Source organism: Pseudophryne corroboree, chromosome 7, assembly GCF_028390025.1.
Source record: "Pseudophryne corroboree isolate aPseCor3 chromosome 7, aPseCor3.hap2, whole genome shotgun sequence".
In the NCBI taxonomy this organism is placed as follows: domain Eukaryota; kingdom Metazoa; phylum Chordata; class Amphibia; order Anura; family Myobatrachidae; genus Pseudophryne; species Pseudophryne corroboree.
Window position 1 is genome coordinate 499,888,700 of NC_086450.1, and position 21,854 is coordinate 499,910,553.

Consider the following 21,854-nt stretch of genomic DNA (forward strand, 5'->3'; position numbering starts at 1 on the left):
TGCAGGGGTGCGATCGCATGTGCAGGAGAGCTGCACAAACAGAAGTTTGTGCAGTCTCTGCACAGCCCAGGACTTACTCTGCTGCTGCGATGATCAGGGCCGGAGCTGGCGTAACGAATCCTGCCACAAAACACCTGAGTCCCTCCTGCGGTTTTCCGGACACTCCCTAGAAACGGTCAGTTGCCGCCCACAAACGCCCTCTTCCTGTCAATCTCCGGTGCAATTGGATTTTTCGCACCATCCCATTGCTGACCGGCGCTGCGGACTGTCGTGCCTGCGCATTGCGGTGCATACGCATGCGCAGTTCAGACCTGATCGCCCGCTGTGCGAAAACGCACAGCAGCGACCAGGTCTGAATTATCCCCTTTGTACAAGATCAGGCAGACGTACAGCGCAGTTATTGTCGCACTTATTCGGCCGGGAGAAGGGATTTGTCTGCAACTGAATTCCCCCAAAAGTGTTAGATGGATTAAATACCGCGTTTATATTGCGAATATTAGCAAATACCTCTGCTTACTTACCTGGGGTACTGTATATGCCACCGGTATACAGCATCTTCATTCCGGGACAGCCCCGTAATAAACAGCTGTCCTGGCAATGGATTGAATTCCAGATTCCTGAATGAACATGCATGGTTAGTGGCCTGCACTTGTATAAGGGACCATATAGGGCAGCATGTAACAAAGCATTGGAAAAATCGCAGTTTTTAGTGGTCTCTTGTGTCTGCACAGGCCAGGGGCCACCAATGCAGATTCCAACTCCTGTGTCAGGAACCCAGGCATGTAGACAGGATGAGTATGCAATGGGAATATTGGACAGAGACTTCAGCTACCGCCATGCTGGAGGGAGGGGATAGAAATGGGATGCAGTCAGTTTACCTCCAATCAAAATCCCGACGTTCAAAATCCCGACACCAATTGACCGATTGTCAAAATCCCGACAAAGTCAAAATCCCGACATGGACAAAATACCGACATTTAAAATACCGACAAGGTCAAAATACCGACATGTAAAATGCAGACAGGTCAAAATACCGACATGAGTTTTTCATGATTTTTTTAATTGAAACCGACTTGTTCATACTTTACCATCCCAGTGGACCTGGAGGGGGAATATAATAGTGTGCCGAGCGCAGCGAGCCATGCGAAGGGACGCGGTACACTTTATATGGTGTCCATGTTGACTTATGTCGACATACACACAAAACAACAAAAACCGCATGTCGGTATTTTGACCTGTCGGCATTTTAAATGTCGGTATTTTAAATGTCGGTATTTTGTCCATGTCGGGATTTTGACCTTGTCTGGATTTTGACCATCGGTCAATTGGTGTCGGGATTTTGAACGTCGGGATTTTGATTGGAGGTATTTCATACCGATCCCGATAGAAATATCTATAATATTCTGTATTGCTGTCCATAGGCTATGTAAAGGAAATGTCTAGTATTGCCTATTTCAATACAAACACTGTCAGTTATACTGTATACTCTATAATGACACGGTACTGAGGTTTATATAAATAGTACATCAGGACAATAAATACGGGACTTGGTGCCAATGATATTATTAATAGGACAGAAAACAACACCGATAAAAGAGCCAGAACTGTATTCTTACCAGCAGTTGAGGTTTGGCAGCAGCTACAGTATCTGAATAATAGAAACCATTAAGCTACAGTAATGGCCTGCAATGTGACGTTTATAAGGGAAGATTCTTCATAAAGTGTTAATTAAACCATTTTATGAAATAAAATGTCCTATAATGCATGGTGTGTGATTTGAGAGGCAGATACTACACTGCAGTCAAGATTCAATTCAACGTCACACTACAAAGACATCTACAGGTGTGTATCCTCAAACAGCGCCAAATAGACCTGTTCAGCGCGACATGAAAACGTGACTTTTTTTTATGTTGTCATGTTTTAATCTTATTGGTTGCGTCTTTCTCCTGCGGATAGTGGAACAGCGCCCCCGGTGGTTATTATGACAGTAATAAAATGTATCATGATCTTGCAAACCATTAAACAGATTGGCCTCTCTCAGCCATTGGCCAGCAGGAATATCCTATATAAAAAAAAAGGCTAAGGTTGCTCTTCACCTCTATGGGGGGGGGGGGGGGGGGGGGATTCAAGGTTCTGTGTGCCTGCGGTCACTAGATGGCGCCCTTGGCGAAGCAATTCAAGTGTCATTCAACTGTTGGCGCTGACATTACTGTTATGTTGTTCCGCCATTTTGACGGGCTGGTAACTAGTACAACTATAATATCCCAGTAATCTCAGATGTGTCCTCACGTCATGTAGTGTAAAGGAAGGTGAAAGTGAAATGCTGAGGGGTGCGGATTTATAACCAGCTTTCTGAATCCATCATTTTCTTATTTTAGCAGCTCTTGGGACTCTGGAATTTGAACTATTTTACGACCAGGAACAATGTATCTTACAGTGCATCATCCTGAGAGCCAAGGTGAGTTCTTCCGAAACATGGTACGGGGGTTGCAACCCAATGGTGATGGTGGGAGGATGGGAGGGGGAGGGAGTTACAGCGAGGAACTGTTGAGTGGAAGAACAATGTGTGCAATTCATTTCCAATGCTGATATGCATGTGAATAGGGAATCGAACCCATTACCATAACATTACTTTATGTACAAGAGAGAATGGCGTCCGCTCAGGGGCTTCCTAATACCACAGAATGGGGCAGATGTACTAAGCCTGGAGAAGTGATAAACAAGTGATAAGTGAAAGGTGATAATGCACCAGACAATCAGCTCCTAACTGTCATTTTTAAAACTCGTAATGATTGGCTGGTGTGTTATCACCTTCCACTTACCACTTCTTTATCACTTCTCCAGGCTTAGTACATCTTCCCCAATGTCTATATCCAGGAATCAGCCAACCAAGCATGTTGGTGAAACTTTGGGGGGTATTTGCAGCCCCCCCGAAACTCAGCATTCCTTATCGCTGCATGGCGCGCTGTTTTGGAATGCGTCTTCTGAGTAATTTTTCAAGGTCCATTCGCTGGGACAGCGGTAACTAAAAAGTAATGTTATTGCTAACATTATTTATTAATTAATGTCATTTACTGATGAAGAAGCATAGTCCATTACCCTTTACAAGACTGGGTAACACCAGACAGAGAGGTAAGAGGGCCCTGCTGGAAATCTTACACTCTAGACGACAGATATCACTGAGCTTTGACCCGGACATGCAATTATACATCAGGTGGCACATGTGCAAAGCACAATAGCTGCACTGTGTATCGGGAAGAGGTCCAGCCCACTGGGGAGGCATCAGAAATCCCCTCTATGGCCAGGCTTCTTCCATAGTGGAAAGCTGACTAACACGTCTGAAGATGACATCAGATAACAGAGGCAAGCATTGAAAGAGCTATGCTTATATAGAAAGCACTGAGACCTGCTAATTTTATATTTGGTATATACATGAGTAGCGTCTCGTTTCCCTCAACCTATATGCATGAGGCACAGGACTGCTGCAATACAGCTGGGGCACAGTGCAGTATAAGCATCAGGAGACTGCTGGGGCAATTAAGCGGAAATTGCTGATAAATCACCACCATTATAATAATCCATGTGTGAAGTGCGCTGTTTTCAGACCAGAGGGGGCGTTGCTGGAATAATGTGTCTGGGAGGTAAAGGCAAACGTGATAATCAAAGTGGTGTTTGAATAGCGCTGATATAAAGCACGGTAACAATGATCTTAATTTATATATTTTTATTTTAAAACAGCTGTTAACACAGCATATACATAAAAATAATTCACCGGCCAGTGATTTTAAACGAAATCAACAAATACACATTTTAAACATTGCCCTGATCAGGGAAAGTATCATAGCAAGGGATGCAGTCAGTTTACCTCCAATCAAAATCCCGACGTTCAAAATCCCGACACCAATTGACCGATGGTCAAAATCCCGACAAGGTCAAAATCCCGACATGGACAAAATATGGTCGGCAATTTACATGTCGGTATTTTGACCTTGTCGGTATTTTAAATGTCGGTATTTTGTCCATGTCGGGATTTTGACCATCGGTCAATTGGTGTCGGGATTTTGATTGGAGGTATTTCATACCGATCCCCATAGCAATACATTACTACTGTATGTAACAACTAAAAATAATGTTACTGAAATTTTCTGATCTAATATTGCAACAATTGAAGTGGTTTTTAGCACAAAACAACCTTTTTTTATCCACGTGACTAGGATCACTCCTTGATATTGGGGGTAATTCCAAGTTGATCGCAGCAGGAAATTTTTTAGCAGTGGGGCAAAACCATGTGCACTGCAGGGGGGGGGCAGTTATAATATTTGCAGAGAGTTAGATTTGGGTGGGTTATTTTGTTTCTGTGCAGGGTAAATACTGGCTGCTTTATTTTTACACTGCAAATTAGATTGCAGATTGAACACACCCCACCCAAATCTAACTCTCTCTGCAAATGTTAAATCTGCCTCCCCTGCAGTGCACATGGTTTTGCCCAACTGCTAAAAAATGTCCTGCTGCGATCAACTCAGAATTACCCCCATTGTGCATTAGATCGAATTTATGCCAGTCCTCCACAGTCAGAGTAAGTAATAATTGTGTCAACACACTTATAGTGTATAGTGGTGTTATATAGATTCCAATATACACACCTTAGGTGCTTTCCTCCGTCTGACGGGGGATGTCCGCCAACCCTCAGTTTGTAATGATTCACAGTTATTATTTAATATATGGGCAGAGCTGCCAAGAGAAATCCTGGGCCTCGATACAACAACTTTTTGGGACCTGCCCCCCCCCCTGGATGGGGTGTGACCACAGCTTGCAAGGGACATGGCCACACCTCTTTGGGGGCGTGTCTAGTACATGAGAAGCACCCACTCACAGGAGCCTAGGTGTGCCCAGGTACTTTTCAGGGGGCATGGCCTAATCACAGGAGGTATGGGCCTGGGCCCCCACTGGGCTCTTCCATCAGACCTGGGACCAGGTAATTTGTACCCTCTCCCCCACTCTCGCGGCGCCACTGCATATGGGGCTTGTTTGTCTCCACCACCGCTCTGACTCATAAGAATATGCTGGCCAGCCCTCCACTGCATAATATTTAATGGGTTACCTCCGTCTCTGCACAGCACGCTGGATTGCCTCCATTGTTAGCGTGTACAGCAGGCAGATTTGGTCTCTGCCAGCGGCACTAATCTCTGCCGACGGTAAAGGTCTTTAGTACAAATGGCAGATTCAGGGGCTGGATGGATTGTCCCTCTGTCTCTACAGCATGCGGCAGACTGACTCTGTTTAGCTTATATGCAGGAGAGGGTCTCCGCTTAGTACTCCTTGTGCGTTGTTAGGTCTCAATTATACAGCGTGGACAGCGAGCACCTGCAACCCACACACTGGCCGAGTTCCTAAGGTATAGTGTGGTTGATGATGCGTTTCCCCGCCTACAACATCAGCGGCTTCCTCAGATCAATTCCTGTTTGAGCTCCTCCACTCTATTTATTATCACAGGGCTCAATACACACATGTTGCTTAATTAATTAAATATATCCTCCCCCATAGCTATATAATAGGGAGGTTTCTCTAAGTTATAACAGTTGTTCTATATTCCTTCACACGTTTGATCCACATATTATAAAAAACTTATTTTGAAAGCATTTCAAAAATACAATAATTATGGATACCTAGATGTCTAACTCTATGAGACTATCGCAATTAGTGGAGAGGGAATGGATATCCAAAAAGGACAATTATTATCTCTGATCTAACCTGTCACGTAAAATTCACAGTGGTATATGGTATAGAATACTATTGTATATAATAAATAATGCTATTAAACCCAAACAGTGAGGTCCGGATATTCAATATATGGGACAGACCAATTAATTATAACCAATCTGTCCCATACATATGAAAACCTTTTAATTTTGATACTGTTCACATTGCAGAAACACTTTTCATAAGATGGTACAAATGACCTATTTATATTGCTAAAATCTCAATATTCAATAAACCATAAACATGTATAATGAATCATTTTCATACTGTCCCACAGATGGATACCGACACAAACATTCATATTAGTTCATAACAAAGAGAAGAATACTGCATCTATTAGTCATATAACACAAAATAATGGTGGTCATTCCAAGTCGATCGCTAGCTGCATTCGTTCGCTGTGCAGTGATGCATCAAAAAACGGCGGTTCTGCACATGCGGCGCAATGCGCACGTGCAAAGTACTATTACAATGAATGATGTAGTTTCACACAAGGTCTAGCGAAGCTTTTCAGTCACACTGCTGGCCGCACAGTGATTGATATGAAGTGGGCGTTTCTGGGTGTCAACTGACCGTTTTCAGGGAGTGTTCGAAAAATCGCAGGCGTGACAGGAAAAACGTAAGCGTGGCTGGGCGAACGCAGGGCATGTTTGTGACATCAAAACAGGAACTGAACAGTCTGAAGTCATCGCAAGCGCTGAGCAGGTTTGAGCTACTCTAAAACTACACAAAAAAAGGTAGCCGCCGCTCTGCGATCCTTTCGTTCGCAATTCTGCTAAGCTAAAATACACTACTAGTGGGAGGCGGCATAGCGTGTGCACGGCTGCTAAAAACTGCTAGCGAGCGATCAACTCGGAATGACCACCAGAGAGCGGAACAATGTTCACACGTATACCCATTTATAACGGTGCCCCTATATGTGATTTAATTCTACAGTAATGTTTAAACCTTGAGGCACCAAAGTGTTCAAACAATATATCCAAAATGCCTCCCTCTTGCATAATCTATGAAACCTATCCCCCCCCCCGCCCCCTCCCTGTTAGTACACTTGATTTGTGCAATAGCTTTCACTGTAATATTCTTATAGTAACTTGATTGTTGGCATTGTGAAATATGGTTTGAAAGAGGATGTGTCTTAGGGGCAGATTTACTAAGCTCGGTGAAGTGATAAAGTGGAAGGTGATAAAGGACCAGCCAATCAGATCCTAACTGCCATGTTACAGGCTGGGTTTGAAAAATGAGAGGAGCTGATTGGCTGGTGCATTATCACCTTTCACTTTATCACTTCACCGAGCTTAATAAATCTGCCCCTCTATACCTTAACCAATATTTCGAAAAAGTTCCATGAAACGTGTGTGGAGTGTACGCGTTGTCCTCCCAATATACTGTTTTCCGCAGCCACACTCTATCATGTATATGACAAATATGGACCTACAATTAAGAAAATCCTTGATTCTAAAGATTTCTCCGGTGAAAAAAGACACAAAGTCAGTTGATTTTCTTTTTGCATGGAGACATGTTTTACACGTTGGTTTAGCACACACATGGAAGGAACCCATCTGGTCTATTAGAGATCCATGTGCCGAGCCCCTCCTTTTTCTGCTACGCTTATATAGAAAGGACTGAGACCTGGTTTTTATATATTTGGTATATTATGCATGGGGCACAGGACTGCTGGAATACAGCTGGGGCACAGCGCAGGCATAAGCATCAAGACACTGCTGGGGCCAGGCTTGGACTGGCCCACAGGGGAACAGGGGAAACTACCGGTTGGGCCCTACTGCCTGTGGGCCCACCTCCTCCTCTAGGGAATAGGTTCCAAACTGTATCCTAGTGCACTTTAATGATACATTATACATATGTTACCTTATACTGCACAGGACTATGGGCCCAGCCCATGCACTCTTTTACAGTTAGCGGGGCCTCTGTTGTGGTTGGCCACACCTCCACTATTGCCTGGCCACACCCTTAAGCATGGGCCCCTACCACTGCATTACTCCGGTGGGCCCTTCTTTACCCAGTCCGACACTGGCTGGGGCAATTAAGTGGCAATTGCTGATAAATCACCACCATTATAACCATGTGATCAGTAGTGATGTGCACCGGAAATTTTTCGGGTTTTGTGTTTTGGTTTTGGATTCGGTTCCGCGGCCGTGTTTTGGATTCGGACGCGTTTTGGCAAAACCTCCCTGAAAATTTTTTGTCGGATTCGGGTGTGTTTTAGATTCGGTTTTTTTTTTTACAAAAAACCCTCAAAAACAGCTTAAATCATAGAATTTGGGGGTCATTTTGATCCCATAGTATTATTAACCTCAATAACCATAATTTCCACTCATTTCTAGTCTATTCTGAACACCTCACACCTCACAATATTATTTTTAGTCCTAAAATTTGCACCGAGGTCGCTGGATGACTAAGCTAAGCGACCCAAGTGGCCAACACAAACACCTGGCCCATCTAGGAGTGGCACTGCAGTGTCAGACAGGATGGTACTTCAAAAAAATAGTCCCCAAACAGCACATGATGCAAAGAAAAAAAGAGGCGCAATGAGGTAGCTGTGTGACTAAGCTAAGCGACCCAAGTGGCCGACACAAACACCTGGCCCATCTAGGAGTAGCTCTGCAGTGTCAGACAGGATGGCACTTCAAAAAAATAGTCCCCAAACAGCACATGATGCAAAGAAAAAAAGAAGCGCAATGAGGTAGCTGTGTGACTAAGCTAAGCGACCCAAGTGGCCGACGCAAAGAGCCAAGTGGCCGACACAAACACCTGGCCCATCTAGGAGTGGCACTGCAGTGTCAGACAGGATGGCACTTCAAAAAAATAGTCCCCAAACAGCACATGATGCAAAGAAAAAAAGAGGCGCAATGAGGTGGCTGTGTGACTAAGCTAAGCGACCCAAGTGGCCGACACAAACACCTGGCCCATCTAGGAGTGGCACTGCAGTGTCAGGCAGGATGGCACTTCAAAAAAATAGTCCCTAAACAGCACATGATGCAAAGAAAAAAAGAGGCGCACCAAGGTCGTTGATGTCATTTCTTCACTCGGCCATGACTAGTGGCAGCAGCTTCAGCACGAGGTGGAAGTGGTTCTTGATCTTTCCCTATTTTACCCTCCACATTTTTGTTCTCCATTTTTTAATGTGTGGAATTATATGCCAGTATCAATAGCAATGGCCTACTACTATATATACTGCGCACAACTGAAATGCACCACAGGTATGGATGGATAGTATACTTGACGACACAGAGGTAGGTAGAGCAGTGGCCTTCCTTACCGTACTGCTATATATACTGGTGGTCACTGTCAGCAAACTGCAAAACTAAAATGCACCACAGGTATAGAATCTAGATGGATAGTATACTTGACGACACAGAGGTAGGTAGAGCAGTGGCCTTCCGTACCGTACTGCTTTATATACTGGTGGTCACTGGTCAGCAAAACTCTGCACTGTGCTCCTCCTATATAATATACTGGTGGTCCCCAGTCACCACAATAAAGCAGTGTGAGCACAGATATATGCAGCACACTGAGCACAGATATGGAGTGTTTTTCAGGCAGACAACGTATACTGGTGGTCACTGGTCAGCAAAACTCTGCACTGTACTCCTCCTATATAATCCAGCTGCTCCCCAGTCCCCACAATTAAGCAATAAGCAGCACAAATATTATTAATAAATGGAGAGGACGCCAGCCACGTCCTTTCCCTAACATTTCCAATGCACGAGTGAAAATGGCGGCGACGCGCGGCTGCTTATATAGAATCCGAATCTCGCGAGAATCCGACAGTGGGATGATGACATTCGGGCGCGCTTGGATTAACCGAGCCATACGGGAGAATCCGAGTATGCCTCGGACCCGTGTAAAATGGGTGAAGTTCGGGGGGGTTCGGTTTCCGAGGAACCGAACCCGCTAATCACTAGATCAGAGGGGGCGTTGCTGGAATAATGTGTCTGGGAGGTCAAGGCAAACGTGATAATCCACTATCCTGTGAGGGGCCACTTTGTTCTTTAATGTGCACCGGTCCTGTCTGCTCTAACGTGGGCTTTGATGAGACAAGGTTTCTCCAAGTAAACAAATGTCCCCTTTCCAAAAGTTAATTTGAGACAACAAAGCAAACAGTTCCCGTGCCGTGACCACTCCACAAACCCCTAACTACAGATGTGTCCCCCTAGTGCCTCAATGCACCACGCAGCGTGAGGTGTCTGGCGCCAGTGAGCCGCCAGGTCCCGTGCAGCTCTGCTAGCGTGGGGCTTCTTTTTTATTGCCGAAAATGCATCTTAGTCGCAATCAGATGCGAATAGGACTACACCAGGAGACTGCGCTGATTCATTTGATATGTGACACTTGCACAGTCTGTATACCGAGCACAACGGGACTTGTACTGGAAAACAGCGGCGGCTGCTGCATCGTAGCGCTTCGTATGCAGAGTCAGAGACTCAGTCGCACACAGATATACAAGTGTAATATATCAAATTAATCAGCACAGGCGCCTGGTGTTTTGACTAAGACACATTGGGGGTCATTCCGAGTTGTTCGCTCGTTGCTGATTTTGCCGATTAAGTACGCAGTGCGCATGCGCTAAGTAATTTAGCACAAAACTTAGTAGATTTACTCACGTCCGAACAAAGAATTTTCATCGTTGGAGTGATCGGAGTGTGATTGACAGGAAGTGGGTGTTTCTGGGCGGAAACTGACCGTTTTCTGGGAGTGTGCGGAAAAACGCAGGCGTGCCAGGATAAAACGCAGGAGTGTCTGGAGAAACGGGGGAGTGGCTGGCCGAACGCAGGGCGTGTTTGTGACGTCAAACCAGGAACGAAACGGGCTGAGCTGATCGCAGTGTAGGAGTAAGTCTCGAGCTACTCAGAAACTGCTAAGAATTATTTATTCGCAATTCTGCTAATCTTTCGTTCGCAATTCTGCTAAGCTAAGATTCACTCCCAGAGGGCGGCGGCCTAGCGTGTGCAATGCTGCTAAAAGCAGCTAGCGAGCGATCAACTCGGAATCACCCCCATTGTCATTAAAACAAAAAGACGCCCAATGTTAGTAGAGTCTCACGGGTGCGCCGAGAGAGGCTGTTTGGCACGACCGCAGCACAGATGTATGCGGACACACATCTGTATAGTCAGGGTCTGGACCATGAGACACTGAGCGATGTGGAGGAGAGACGCTGAGACAACCCGGAATCGAAACGTTCATCAGTTATTTCTACTGTTATCTGATAAACATTCAGAATTCCGTCCTGAAGAAGACACAAACCTGTATTAGGTTATAATGGCATCAATTAATAGAATTATATATCCCAGATGGCAGGGGCACCTAGAGAGGGTGAAGGCACTAATTACTTGGATCTGAGCTAATTTGAGAGGCCCTGGCGAGGGGAACGGGGGACGGGGACGGGTGTTGAGGATAACAAATTCCCCTCTGCACAGTATTTTCCATGTACTGTTTGAGAGGGGACTCGGCCATACCTCCTAGATTTTGTCATGCTTCCCCATATCACCCAGGCCCACCATGTCTCTTGGTGGCCCTGCCACCTCATATTTTTACATGCCATATTTAGTGATAGACGCGTGCACCTCATTAGCCCCACAGAAACAAATGATCATTATAATTTCTCCCAAGGCATAACTATAAATTTGAGGTCTCTATAGGGGACACCATGGTTTATGGCACTACAGATGCCTTGCAATACAAGTGGCCATACCGGAACAAGTCCGTTTATGACCTGCTGACCGCAGACGCCACCCTCAGTCAGAGCAGATGGCAGCAGCTGCCCCAGTAGTTACACCCATGGCCAGTGTCGGATGCAGTGGTAGGTGCCCATGTTTAAAGGTGTGGCAAGTCTTCAGAGGGGGTGTGGCTAACCATTAGAGAGTGCATGCTTTAGGCCTCTTGCTAAATATATATAGGAAAAACTGCTAGTGCATGCATGATAATGTACCAGATTGATAACAGCAATGCACTGTCGTAAATACACCATAGTGCAGTATAATGTAACATATGCATAATGTGTAATTCAAGTGCACAGTCTGGAACCTGATCCCTAGAGGAGAAGATGGGCCCCCAGGCAGTAGGGCCCACCGGTGGTTTCCCCTGTGCCCCGGTGAGTCATAAAGGGTTTTTCAGGCCCACACACATTTTTGGAGGTGTAGGTCTTCTTCAGATTGTAGCCGTTTGTCTCATGTCAGGTAGAACATGTCCGCTGGACATAGCTGGCGAGACTTCAGGAGCATCTGGCTCGTTCGAAACATTTGATCCTTCAGAAATCTGGATTGATACCCACCCAGCGGCTGAGCTTAATATTCTGCAGCTCACCTGGGTATGCCGGCAGAATCCTTCATTATCATTTTCTCCCACAGCGATAATGTCAGCACCATTCAGCTTTCTGGATCCTTCGCTCACATTGCAATTTCACATGACTCGAAGTTGGCGTTGGGAGGCTTGTTGTTGCCATTACGGTAATAAAGGAGCAAAATTCAATTAGAGCAGATCATTTATTAATGTGTCTTCCCCATCGAGCCGCACGCCATGAGAGAGAGACGGAACATCTTCTGAGGTTGTCGCACACAGCGTGGAAGAGAAAGCAGCACGAGATGAGAGGCCTACTACACCCTCGGCCTCCTCTTTGAGGAAAGGGGGGGATTTATCTACTTTGTGTGCATTGTTGGCTGCAGACGTTGGGTGGCGGGCATCTATTGATCGAAGCCTCTACTGTAGTAATTACCAGAGGCAGGTGTGATTTATCAAGGGCTGGCGGTGACCTGTGTTTAAAGAGACGCTGAAGATCAATAGCAATCTCAGGCCACAAGCTACAAATTAAATATTTTTGCCGGGGCACAGACGTAGCAGGAAACACGCTGTCCTGGGGAATTGTTCAGTACAGTACTGAGTTGTTATTATTATGCCTTAGTAGAGGTCTCTTGCCCTAGACTCAGCGTCAAAGACCCCAATATACTGTGTCAAGGATACATTCCATCTTGCTACATGTATAGCTCAGTCACCTTGTATGCCTCCATTTCCCAGCCTTATGCAGCGACTGCAGGGGGGCAGATGTAACATGTGCAGAGAGAGTTAGATTTGGGTGGGGTGTGTTCAAACTGAAATCTTTATTGCAGTGTAAAAATAAAGCAACCAGTAATTACCCTGCACAGAAACAATATATCCCACCCAAGTCTAACTCTCTCTGCACATGTTACATCTGCCCCTCTCCCCCCTGCAGTGCAACATGGTTTTGCGCAATTGCCAACTTTTTTGGTTTGCTAACAAACTTGAATATCCCCATCAGTCTGCATTTATCCTGTGCAATTGTCCTGTTGGCTCCCTGTATCCATAAGACCTCTTTATACGTTACCAAAATATTTTTAAAACAGTACAAATAAAGTTTTGATCGAGTGACAATGGCCATGATAATATTGTTTAAAAAAAAAATATATATATATATATATATATATATATATATATTTCAAAGAATTAATTCTGTACCCATTTGCAACAAATGACTGTAATTGCACATGATGGTAACACCAATACTACAACGAGCATTTTGTTCCTGATGAAGACATGAAGTCAGAAAGCACATGTATAAATAACTCGTCTTCTGAATGACTTCACATCTCATGTACATGTGAAAACGTCTCGGCACCTGATCACTTCCAAACCTCCAAATACAACTCATATAAGCGTCATAAATGATCCCGCCGGTAATCCAGCGTTCATACACCTACTCTCTGCGTTAGATTTGTTTTCAGGTATACAGATACTAACACGCCCAATAAGCCCCTGAATACTTGTGTATGCTCCTAATAGCTCTGGCATATAAAGTATCGGGATTAGTAAAATCCACATTCAGACTGCTCACTTGGACGCCATTAAAATACGCTGACATAAAGAAATGCCGACATTGGGCCTGATTCAGACCTGAATGCTTGCTAGCATTTTTTTGCACCGCTGCCATCAGGTCAGAACTGCGCATGCGTATGCACCACAATGCGCAGGTGCATCGCACAGGTACAAAGCGGTTTGTTGCTGTGCGATGGGTTTGTGCGAAGAGTCCATTCACACAAGCGATCGCAAGGAGATTGACAGGAAGAGGGCGTTTGTGGGTGGCAACTGACCGCTTTCAGGGAGTGGTTGGAAAAACGCAGGCGTGTCCAAGCATTTGCAGGGGGGGTCCTGACGTCAATTCCGGTCCCAGACAGGCTGAAGTGATCGCAGCGGCTGAGAAAGTTCTGGGCTACTCAGAGACTGCACAAGTTCTGTTCGCACACTTGCAAAGCTAAAATACACTCCCCTATGGGCGGCGACTATGCGAACGCAGGACTGCAAAAAAAAAGCCTAGTGAGCGATCAGGTCTGAATTAGGCCCATTGCCATAACGTTGAGGTGTTCATTATGTCGGCATTTTTTATTAAGACTGTGAAAACGTCGACATAATACGTTGAGGGAGATTGTTGCGGTATTGTTGGGCCTGGTGATCATTCTGGTGGTATGGTTGCAGTGACTGTTTGTATGGCAATTATTCATGCGGCGGTTGTGGTGATGGATGTAGGAGTGGCGACTGCTGTCGATTTTTTTGCTGAACATTTTACGCCATGGACTACGCTAAAGCCCAGCAATTCTGAATGTATGACCCCAATCGCTCTCTGACTTTTGATGGACAGGGAGTAGCGGCAGCTTCGTTTACATGCATTATTAATTATGCGTAAGGTTCTTCCCTTTGCCATAGTTGTAAAGTGGGCAGGGGAGACAGTATAACAATGACTCACAGATGGGACTGAGGTCACTGTATCACTCCATGACTCACAGATGGGACTGATGTCACTGTATCACTCCATGACTCACAGATGGGACTGATGTCACTGTATCACTCCATGACTCACAGATGGGACTGATGTCACTGTATCACTCCATGACTCACAGATGGGACTGATGTCACTGTATCACTCCATGACTCACAGATGGGACTGATGTCACTGTATCACTCCATGACTCACAGATGGGACTGAGGTCACTGTATCACTCCATGACTCACAGATGGGACTGAGGTCACTGTATCACTCCATGACTCATAGACGGGACTGATGTCACTGTATCACTCCATGACTCACAGATGGGACTGATGTCACTGTATCACTCCACGACTCACAGATGGGACTGAGGTCACTGTATCACTCCATGGCTCACAGATGGGACTGAGGTCACTGTATCACTCCATGACTCCCAGATGGGACTGAGGTCACTGTATCACTCCATGACTCACAGATGGGACTGAGGTCACTGTATCACTCCATGACTCACAGATGGGACTGAGGTCACTGTATCACTCCATGACTCCCAGATGGGACTGATGTCACTGTATCACTCCATGACTCATAGACGGGACTGAGGTCACTGTATCACTCCATGACTCACAGATGGGACTGAGGTCACTGTATCACTCCATGACTCACAGATGGGACTGAGGTCACTGTATCACTCCATGACTCCCAGATGGGACTGATGTCACTGTATCACTCCATGACTCCCAGATGGGACTGATGTCACTGTATCACTCCAAGACTCACAGATGGGACTGAGGTCACTGTATCACTCCATGACTCCCAGATGGGACTGATGTCACTGTATCACTCCATGACTCATAGACGGGACTGATGTCACTGTATCACTCCATGACTCACAGATGGGACTGAGGTCACTGTATCACTCCATGACTCCCAGATGGGACTGATGTCACTGTATCACTCCATGACTCATAGACGGGACTGATGTCACTGTATCACCCCATGACTCACAGATGGGACTGATGTCACTGTATCACTCCATGACTCATAGACGGGACTGATGTCACTGTATCACTCCATGACTCACAGATGGGACTGAGGTCACTGTATCACTCCATGACTCACAGATGGGACTGATGTCACTGTATCACTCCATGACTCCCAGATGGGACTGAGGTCACTGTATCACTCCATGACTCACAGATGGGACTGAGGTCACTGTATCACTCCATGACTCCCAGATGGGACTGATGTCACTGTATCACTCCATGACTCATAGACGGGACTGATGTCACTGTATCACTCCATGACTCACAGATGGGACTGAGGTCACTGTATCACTCCATGACTCACAGATGGGACTGAGGTCACTGTATCACTCCATGACTCACAGATGGGACTGATGTCACTGTATCACTGTCACAACTGAGGGCTGGTGCTGACCAGGGGGAAGCCTCAGTTGTAGGGGCTGAGGTATATGTGTACCTGGGAGGCAGTACAGGGTTCTTGGACATGCAGGGAACCTTTAGAACAAATGCCCGAAGGCGTGACCACGACAACAAGGGAAAGTTCAAAGGTTTTATTAAACACAGTTCAGAGGAATACTGATGACTTGGTACTGGTAATAGGAAACACAGTTCAGAGAAATACTTGGGATCGATGACGGAACACCGATGGTGACTTGGAATGACACCGATGGATACTTTGGGATCGTTGGTAAGCTTTGAGTGAAGCTGGGGTTCGCAGATAGAAATGCACTATTGTACTTAGAAGCACAGGTGAAGCATGAAGTGATGCTGGGGATCGCTGGAGAAGAAGCTGGAGAATGGCTGCCGGGAAGCCGGAGTTCAGACACAGGTGAATCAGGGTAGACTGTAGAGGGTTAATCACTGGAGTGTCGGGTTACACTGCAGAGTATAATCACCAGGGAGTCAGGCTGTACTGCAGAGAAAGTCCATGGGAGAACTGCACACTGGAATCACTGAAGACAATTGAAGCACTGACATCTTTCCACCCCAGGAACAGGATATTTATACCTGCTGGGAAGCAGGGATTGGCTGGCTGATTAACCAGAGACCAGAGTGCAGCTGCTGTGTAATCAGGCTGGGAGCAGAGTGCAGCTGATAGGCTGAAAGGTAACATGTGATTAGGAAAACATGGCTGCGCCCATGGTAGCTTTTGGAGGGAAAGATTGTTTGTAACTTGAATGTGAGCTTTAACCATGAAGCTGCCAGAATCACAGTAAAGAGATTTGAGACAATGAGATGCAGCGTGCTGCACACAGACAGTGCAGATGGAATCCAGGCTTGGAACACTGGGACAGTCTCAGGAGGCATTTGGAAGGTAAATACTGATAAGGAATTACCTAGATCGTGACAATCACTCCATGACTCCCAGATGGGACTGATGTCACTGTATCACTCCATGACTCATAGACGGGACTGATGTCACTGTATCACTCCATGACTCATAGATGGGACTGATGTCACTGTATCACTCCATGACTCACAGATGGGACTGAGGTCACTGTATCACTCCATGACTCATAGATGGGACTGATGTCACTGTATCACTCCATGTCTCATAGATGGGACTGATGTCACTGTATCACTCCATGACTCATAGATGGGACTGATGTCACTGTATCACTCCATGACTCATAGATGGGACTGATGTCACTGTATCACTCCATGTCTCATAGATGGGACTGATGTCACTGTATCACTCCATGACTCATAGATGGGACTGATGTCACTGTATCACTGCACGATATATATATATATATATATATATATATATATTGTATATATTACCTTGTCATCCAGCTGTGCAGGAGGCGGGAGGGGTAGGGAACAGTTCCAAGCCTTGCTTATCCCTGTAATCCCTGATTCTTCTTCTTGCTACTAGAACATAAACCCACAGCAGGTATTACCAATAAATCCCCAGCAGACACACACAATCCACTAAGCCTGTTAATGACACGGATCTGGTGGCACTGCCAGAGACAGGCCACGTCGTTTGGAACAGGAGATCCACAATCCTGTTATGATATTGGAATGTATGCAGAGCGTAACACTCAGTTTTCCGACGTCCAGCTGATAATTTCCATAAGAAAAGTTTATACTTTAATACATCCTCTTCCATATGTAGAACTTATGACCAGACCTAACTTTCAGTGAGTTGTGAAATGTCTTTGTAGTTAGCGCTGCAGTGGAACATCCGTCTCTGTCCTGAACCTTACCTTCCGCCATCTTTGTTTTAGGGTCTGAAGCCAATGGATTTCAATGGTCTTGCTGACCCATACGTGAAGATTCATCTGCTCCCTGGTGCTTGCAAGGTGCTGTGCAAATGTCAAACTTCTCAGTGTGGTTAATGTTGTAAACTCTTCTCCTTATTATCAGCCTACAGATATAGATATGCTCATCTTATTGCGATTTGGCATGCTGTATGTATTCCTTTAGGAATTAATGTAGCGATCGCCGGTTGCAAATAGCATGCTGCATCGCAGCAAAGACCAGCATGGCTACATCTGTATCTCAGAGGCTTTCCGGCTGTTGGGGAACTGTAAGTTCCAGCAAGCCTTGGAGTGTCGCAGGTTATCTAACATTGATTTTCTAATTAGATAAATGAAAATTCACATCAACCAATCAGAAACTAGCTTTCATTCCACTAACATGCATTGGACTCATCAAAGCTAATATTTTATTGTTAGATGTTACAGCACATTTTGTAGGAACCTGGAAGTTTATTTCTCTATCGTCCTAAGTGGATGCTGGGGTTCCTGAAAGGACCATGGGGAATAGCGGCTCCGCAGGAGACAGGGCACAAAAAAGTAAAGCTTTTACCAGATCAGGTGGTGTGCACTGGCTCCTCCCCCTATGACCCTCCTCCAGACTCCAGTTAGATTTTGTGCCCGAACGAGAAGGGTGCAATCTAGGTGGCTCTCCTAAAGAGCTGCTTAGAGAAAGTTTAGCTTAGGTTTTTTACTTTACAGTGAGTCCTGCTGGCAACAGGATCACTGCAACGAGGGACTTAGGGGAGAAGTAGTGAACTCACCTGCGTGCAGAGTGGATTTGCTGCTTGGCTACTGGACACTAGCTCCAGAGGGACGATCACAGGTACAGCCTGGATGGTCACCGGAGCCGCGCCGCCGGCCCCCTTGCAGACGCTGAAGAGAGAAGAGGTCCAAAATCGGCGGCTGAAGACTCCTGAGTCTTCATAAAGGTAGCGCACAGCACTGCAGCTGTGCGCCATTTTCCTCTCAGCACACTTCACACAACAGTCACTGAGGGTGCAGAGCGCTGGGGGGGGCGCTCTGAGAGGCAAATAAAAACCTTATTAGAGGCAAAAAATACCTCACATATAGCCCACAGAGGCTATATGGAGATATTTAACCCCTGCCTAACTTCAAAAATAGCGGGAGACGAGCCCGCCGTAAAAGGGGCGGGGCCTATCTCCTCAGCACACAGCGCCATTTTCTCTCACAGAAAAGCTGGAGAGAAGGCTCCCAGGCTCTCCCCTGCACTGCACTACAGAAACAGGGTTAAAACAGAGAGGGGGGGCACTGATTTTGGCGATATTGTATATATATAAAAGATGCTATAAGGGAGAAACACTTATATAAGGTTGTCCCTATATAATTTTAGCGTTTTTGGTGTGTGCTGGCAGACTCTCCCTCTGTCTCCCCAAAGGGCTAGTGGGTCCTGTCCTCTGTCAGAGCATTCCCGGTGTGTGTGCTGTGTGTCGGCACGTGTGTGTCGACATGTATGAGGACGATGTTGGTGAGGAGGCGGAGAAATTGCCTGTAATGGTGATGTCACTCTCTAGGGAGTCGACACCGGAATGGATGGCTTATTTAGAGAATTACGTGAGAATGTCAACACGCTGCAAGGTCGGTTGACGACATGAGACGGCCGACAATCTATTAGGACCGGTCCAGGCGGCTCAGAAACACCGTCAGGGGTTTTAAAAACGCCCATTTACCTCAGTCGGTCGACACAGACACAGACACGGACACTGAATACAGTGTCGACGGTGAATAAACAAACGTATTTCTCATTAGGGCCACACGTTAAGGGCAATGAAGGAGGTGTTACGTGTTTCTGATACTACAAGTACCACAAGAAAGGGTATTATGTGGGAGTGGAAAAAACTACCTGTAGTTTTTCCTGAATCAGATAAAATAAAATGAAGTGTGTGATGATGCGTAGGGTTACCCCGATAGCAAATATTGGCGTTATACCCTTTCCCGCCAGAAATTAGGGTACGTTGGGAAACACCCCTTAGGGTGATAAGGCGCTCACACGCTTATCAAGTGGCGTTACCGTCTCCAGATACGGCCGCCCTCAAGGAGCCAGCTGATAGGAAGCTGGAAAAATATCCTAAAAAGTATATACACACATACGGTGGTTATACTGCGACCAGCGATCGCCATCAGCCTGGAGATGCAGTGCTGGGTTGGCTTGGTCGGATTCCCTGACTGAAAATATTTTATTCATGTAGAGCATTTAATAGGATGCATTCTATATATATGTATGTGAGATGCACAGAGGGATATTTGCTCTCTGGCATCAAGATAAGTGCGTTGTCCATATCTCCCAGAAGATGTCAGGGACACGACAGTGGTCAGGTGATACAGATCCCATACGGCAGATGGAAGTATTGCTGTATAAAGGGAAGGAGTTATTTGGGGGTCGGTCCATCGGACCTGGGGACCACAGCAACAGCTGGGAAATCCAACCTTTTTTACCCCAAGTTACATCTCAGCTAAAAAAGACACCGTCTTTTCAGCCTCAATCTTTCCTTTCCCATGAGGGCATGCAGGCAAAAGGCCAGTCATATCTGCCCAGACATAGAGGTAAGGGAAGTAGACTGCAGCAGGCAGCCCTTTCCCAGGAAAAGAAGCCCTCCACCGCGTCTGCCAAGTCCTCAGCATGACGCTGGGGCCGTGCAAGCGGACTCAAGGTGGGGGGGTAGTCTCAAGAGTCTCAGGGCGCAGTGGGATCACTCGCAAGTTGACCCCTAGATCGTACGAGTATTATCCCAGGGGTAAAGATTGGAGAGTCGAGACATCTTCTCCTCGCAGGTTCCTGAAGTCTGCTTTACCAACGGCTCCCTCCGACAGGGAGGCAGCATTGGAAACAATTCACAAGCGGTATATCCAGCAGGTGATAATCAAAGTACCCCTCCTACGACAAGGAAAAGGGTATTATTTTTCCACACTATATTGTGGTACTGAAGCCAGACGGCTTGGTGACACATAGTCTAAATCTAAAATGTTTTGAACACTTACATAAAAGGTTCAAATCGAGATAAAGTCACTCAGAGCAGTGATAGCGAACCGGAAAAAAGGGGACTATATGGTGTCCCTGGACATCAAGGATTACCTCCATGTCCAAATTTTGTCCTTCTCATCAAGGGTACCTCTGGTTCGTGGTACAGAACTGTCAATATCAGTTTCAGACGATGCCGTTTGAATTATCCACGGCACCCCGGGCCTTTTTACCAAGGTAATGGCCGAAAAGATGTTTCTTCAAAGAAAAAAGGCATCTAAATTATCCCTTACTTGCACGACCTAAAAAGGGCAAGTTCCAGAGAACAGTTGGAGGTCGGAAGAGCACTATCTAAAGTAGTTCTTCGACGGCACGACTGGATTCTAAATATTCCAAGAATCGCAGCTGTTTTCCGACGATACGTCTGCTGTTCCTAGGGATGATTCTGGACACGGTTCAGAAAAAGGTTTTTCTTCCCGAGGAAAAAGCCAAGGAGTTATCCGACCTGTCAGGAACCTCCTAAAACCAGGAAAGGTGTCTGTACATCAATGCACAAGAGTCCTGGGAAAAATGGTGGCTTTTTACGAAGCAATTCCATTCGGCAGATTCCATGCAAGAATTTTCCAAAGGGATCTGTTGGACAAATGGTCAGGGTCGCATCCTCAGATGCACCTGCGAATAACCCTGTCGCCAAGGACAAGGGTATATCTTCTGTGGTGGTTGCAAAAGGCTCATCTATTGGAGGGCCGCAGATTCGGCATACAGGATTTGATCCTGGTGACCACGGACGCCAGCCTGAGAGGTTGGGGAGCAGTCACACAAGGAAGAAACTTCCAGGGGGTATGGACGAACCTGGAAAAGTCTCTTCACATAAACATTCTGGTACTAAGAGCAATCTAAAATGCTCTAAGCCAGGCGGAACCACTCCTGCAAGGAAAACCGGTGTTGATTCAGTCGGACAACATCACGGCGGTCGCCCATGTAAACAGACAGGGCGGCACAAGAAGCAGGAGTGCAATGGCAGAAGCTGCCAAGATTCT

General features: G+C 46.0%; 1 protein-coding gene across 1 annotated transcript in view; it reads left to right on the top strand.

Moving 5' to 3' along the window:
- The window catches only part of DOC2A (double C2 domain alpha), a 142,846-nt gene that overhangs the window by 22,551 nt on the left and 98,441 nt on the right, over positions 1-21,854 (top strand). Inside the window, exons 3-4 of the mRNA XM_063935238.1 lie at positions 2,379-2,458; positions 17,805-17,879. Of these exons, the coding sequence (XP_063791308.1) occupies positions 2,379-2,458; positions 17,805-17,879 (155 nt within the window). The remainder of the gene's footprint in view (positions 1-2,378; positions 2,459-17,804; positions 17,880-21,854) is intronic.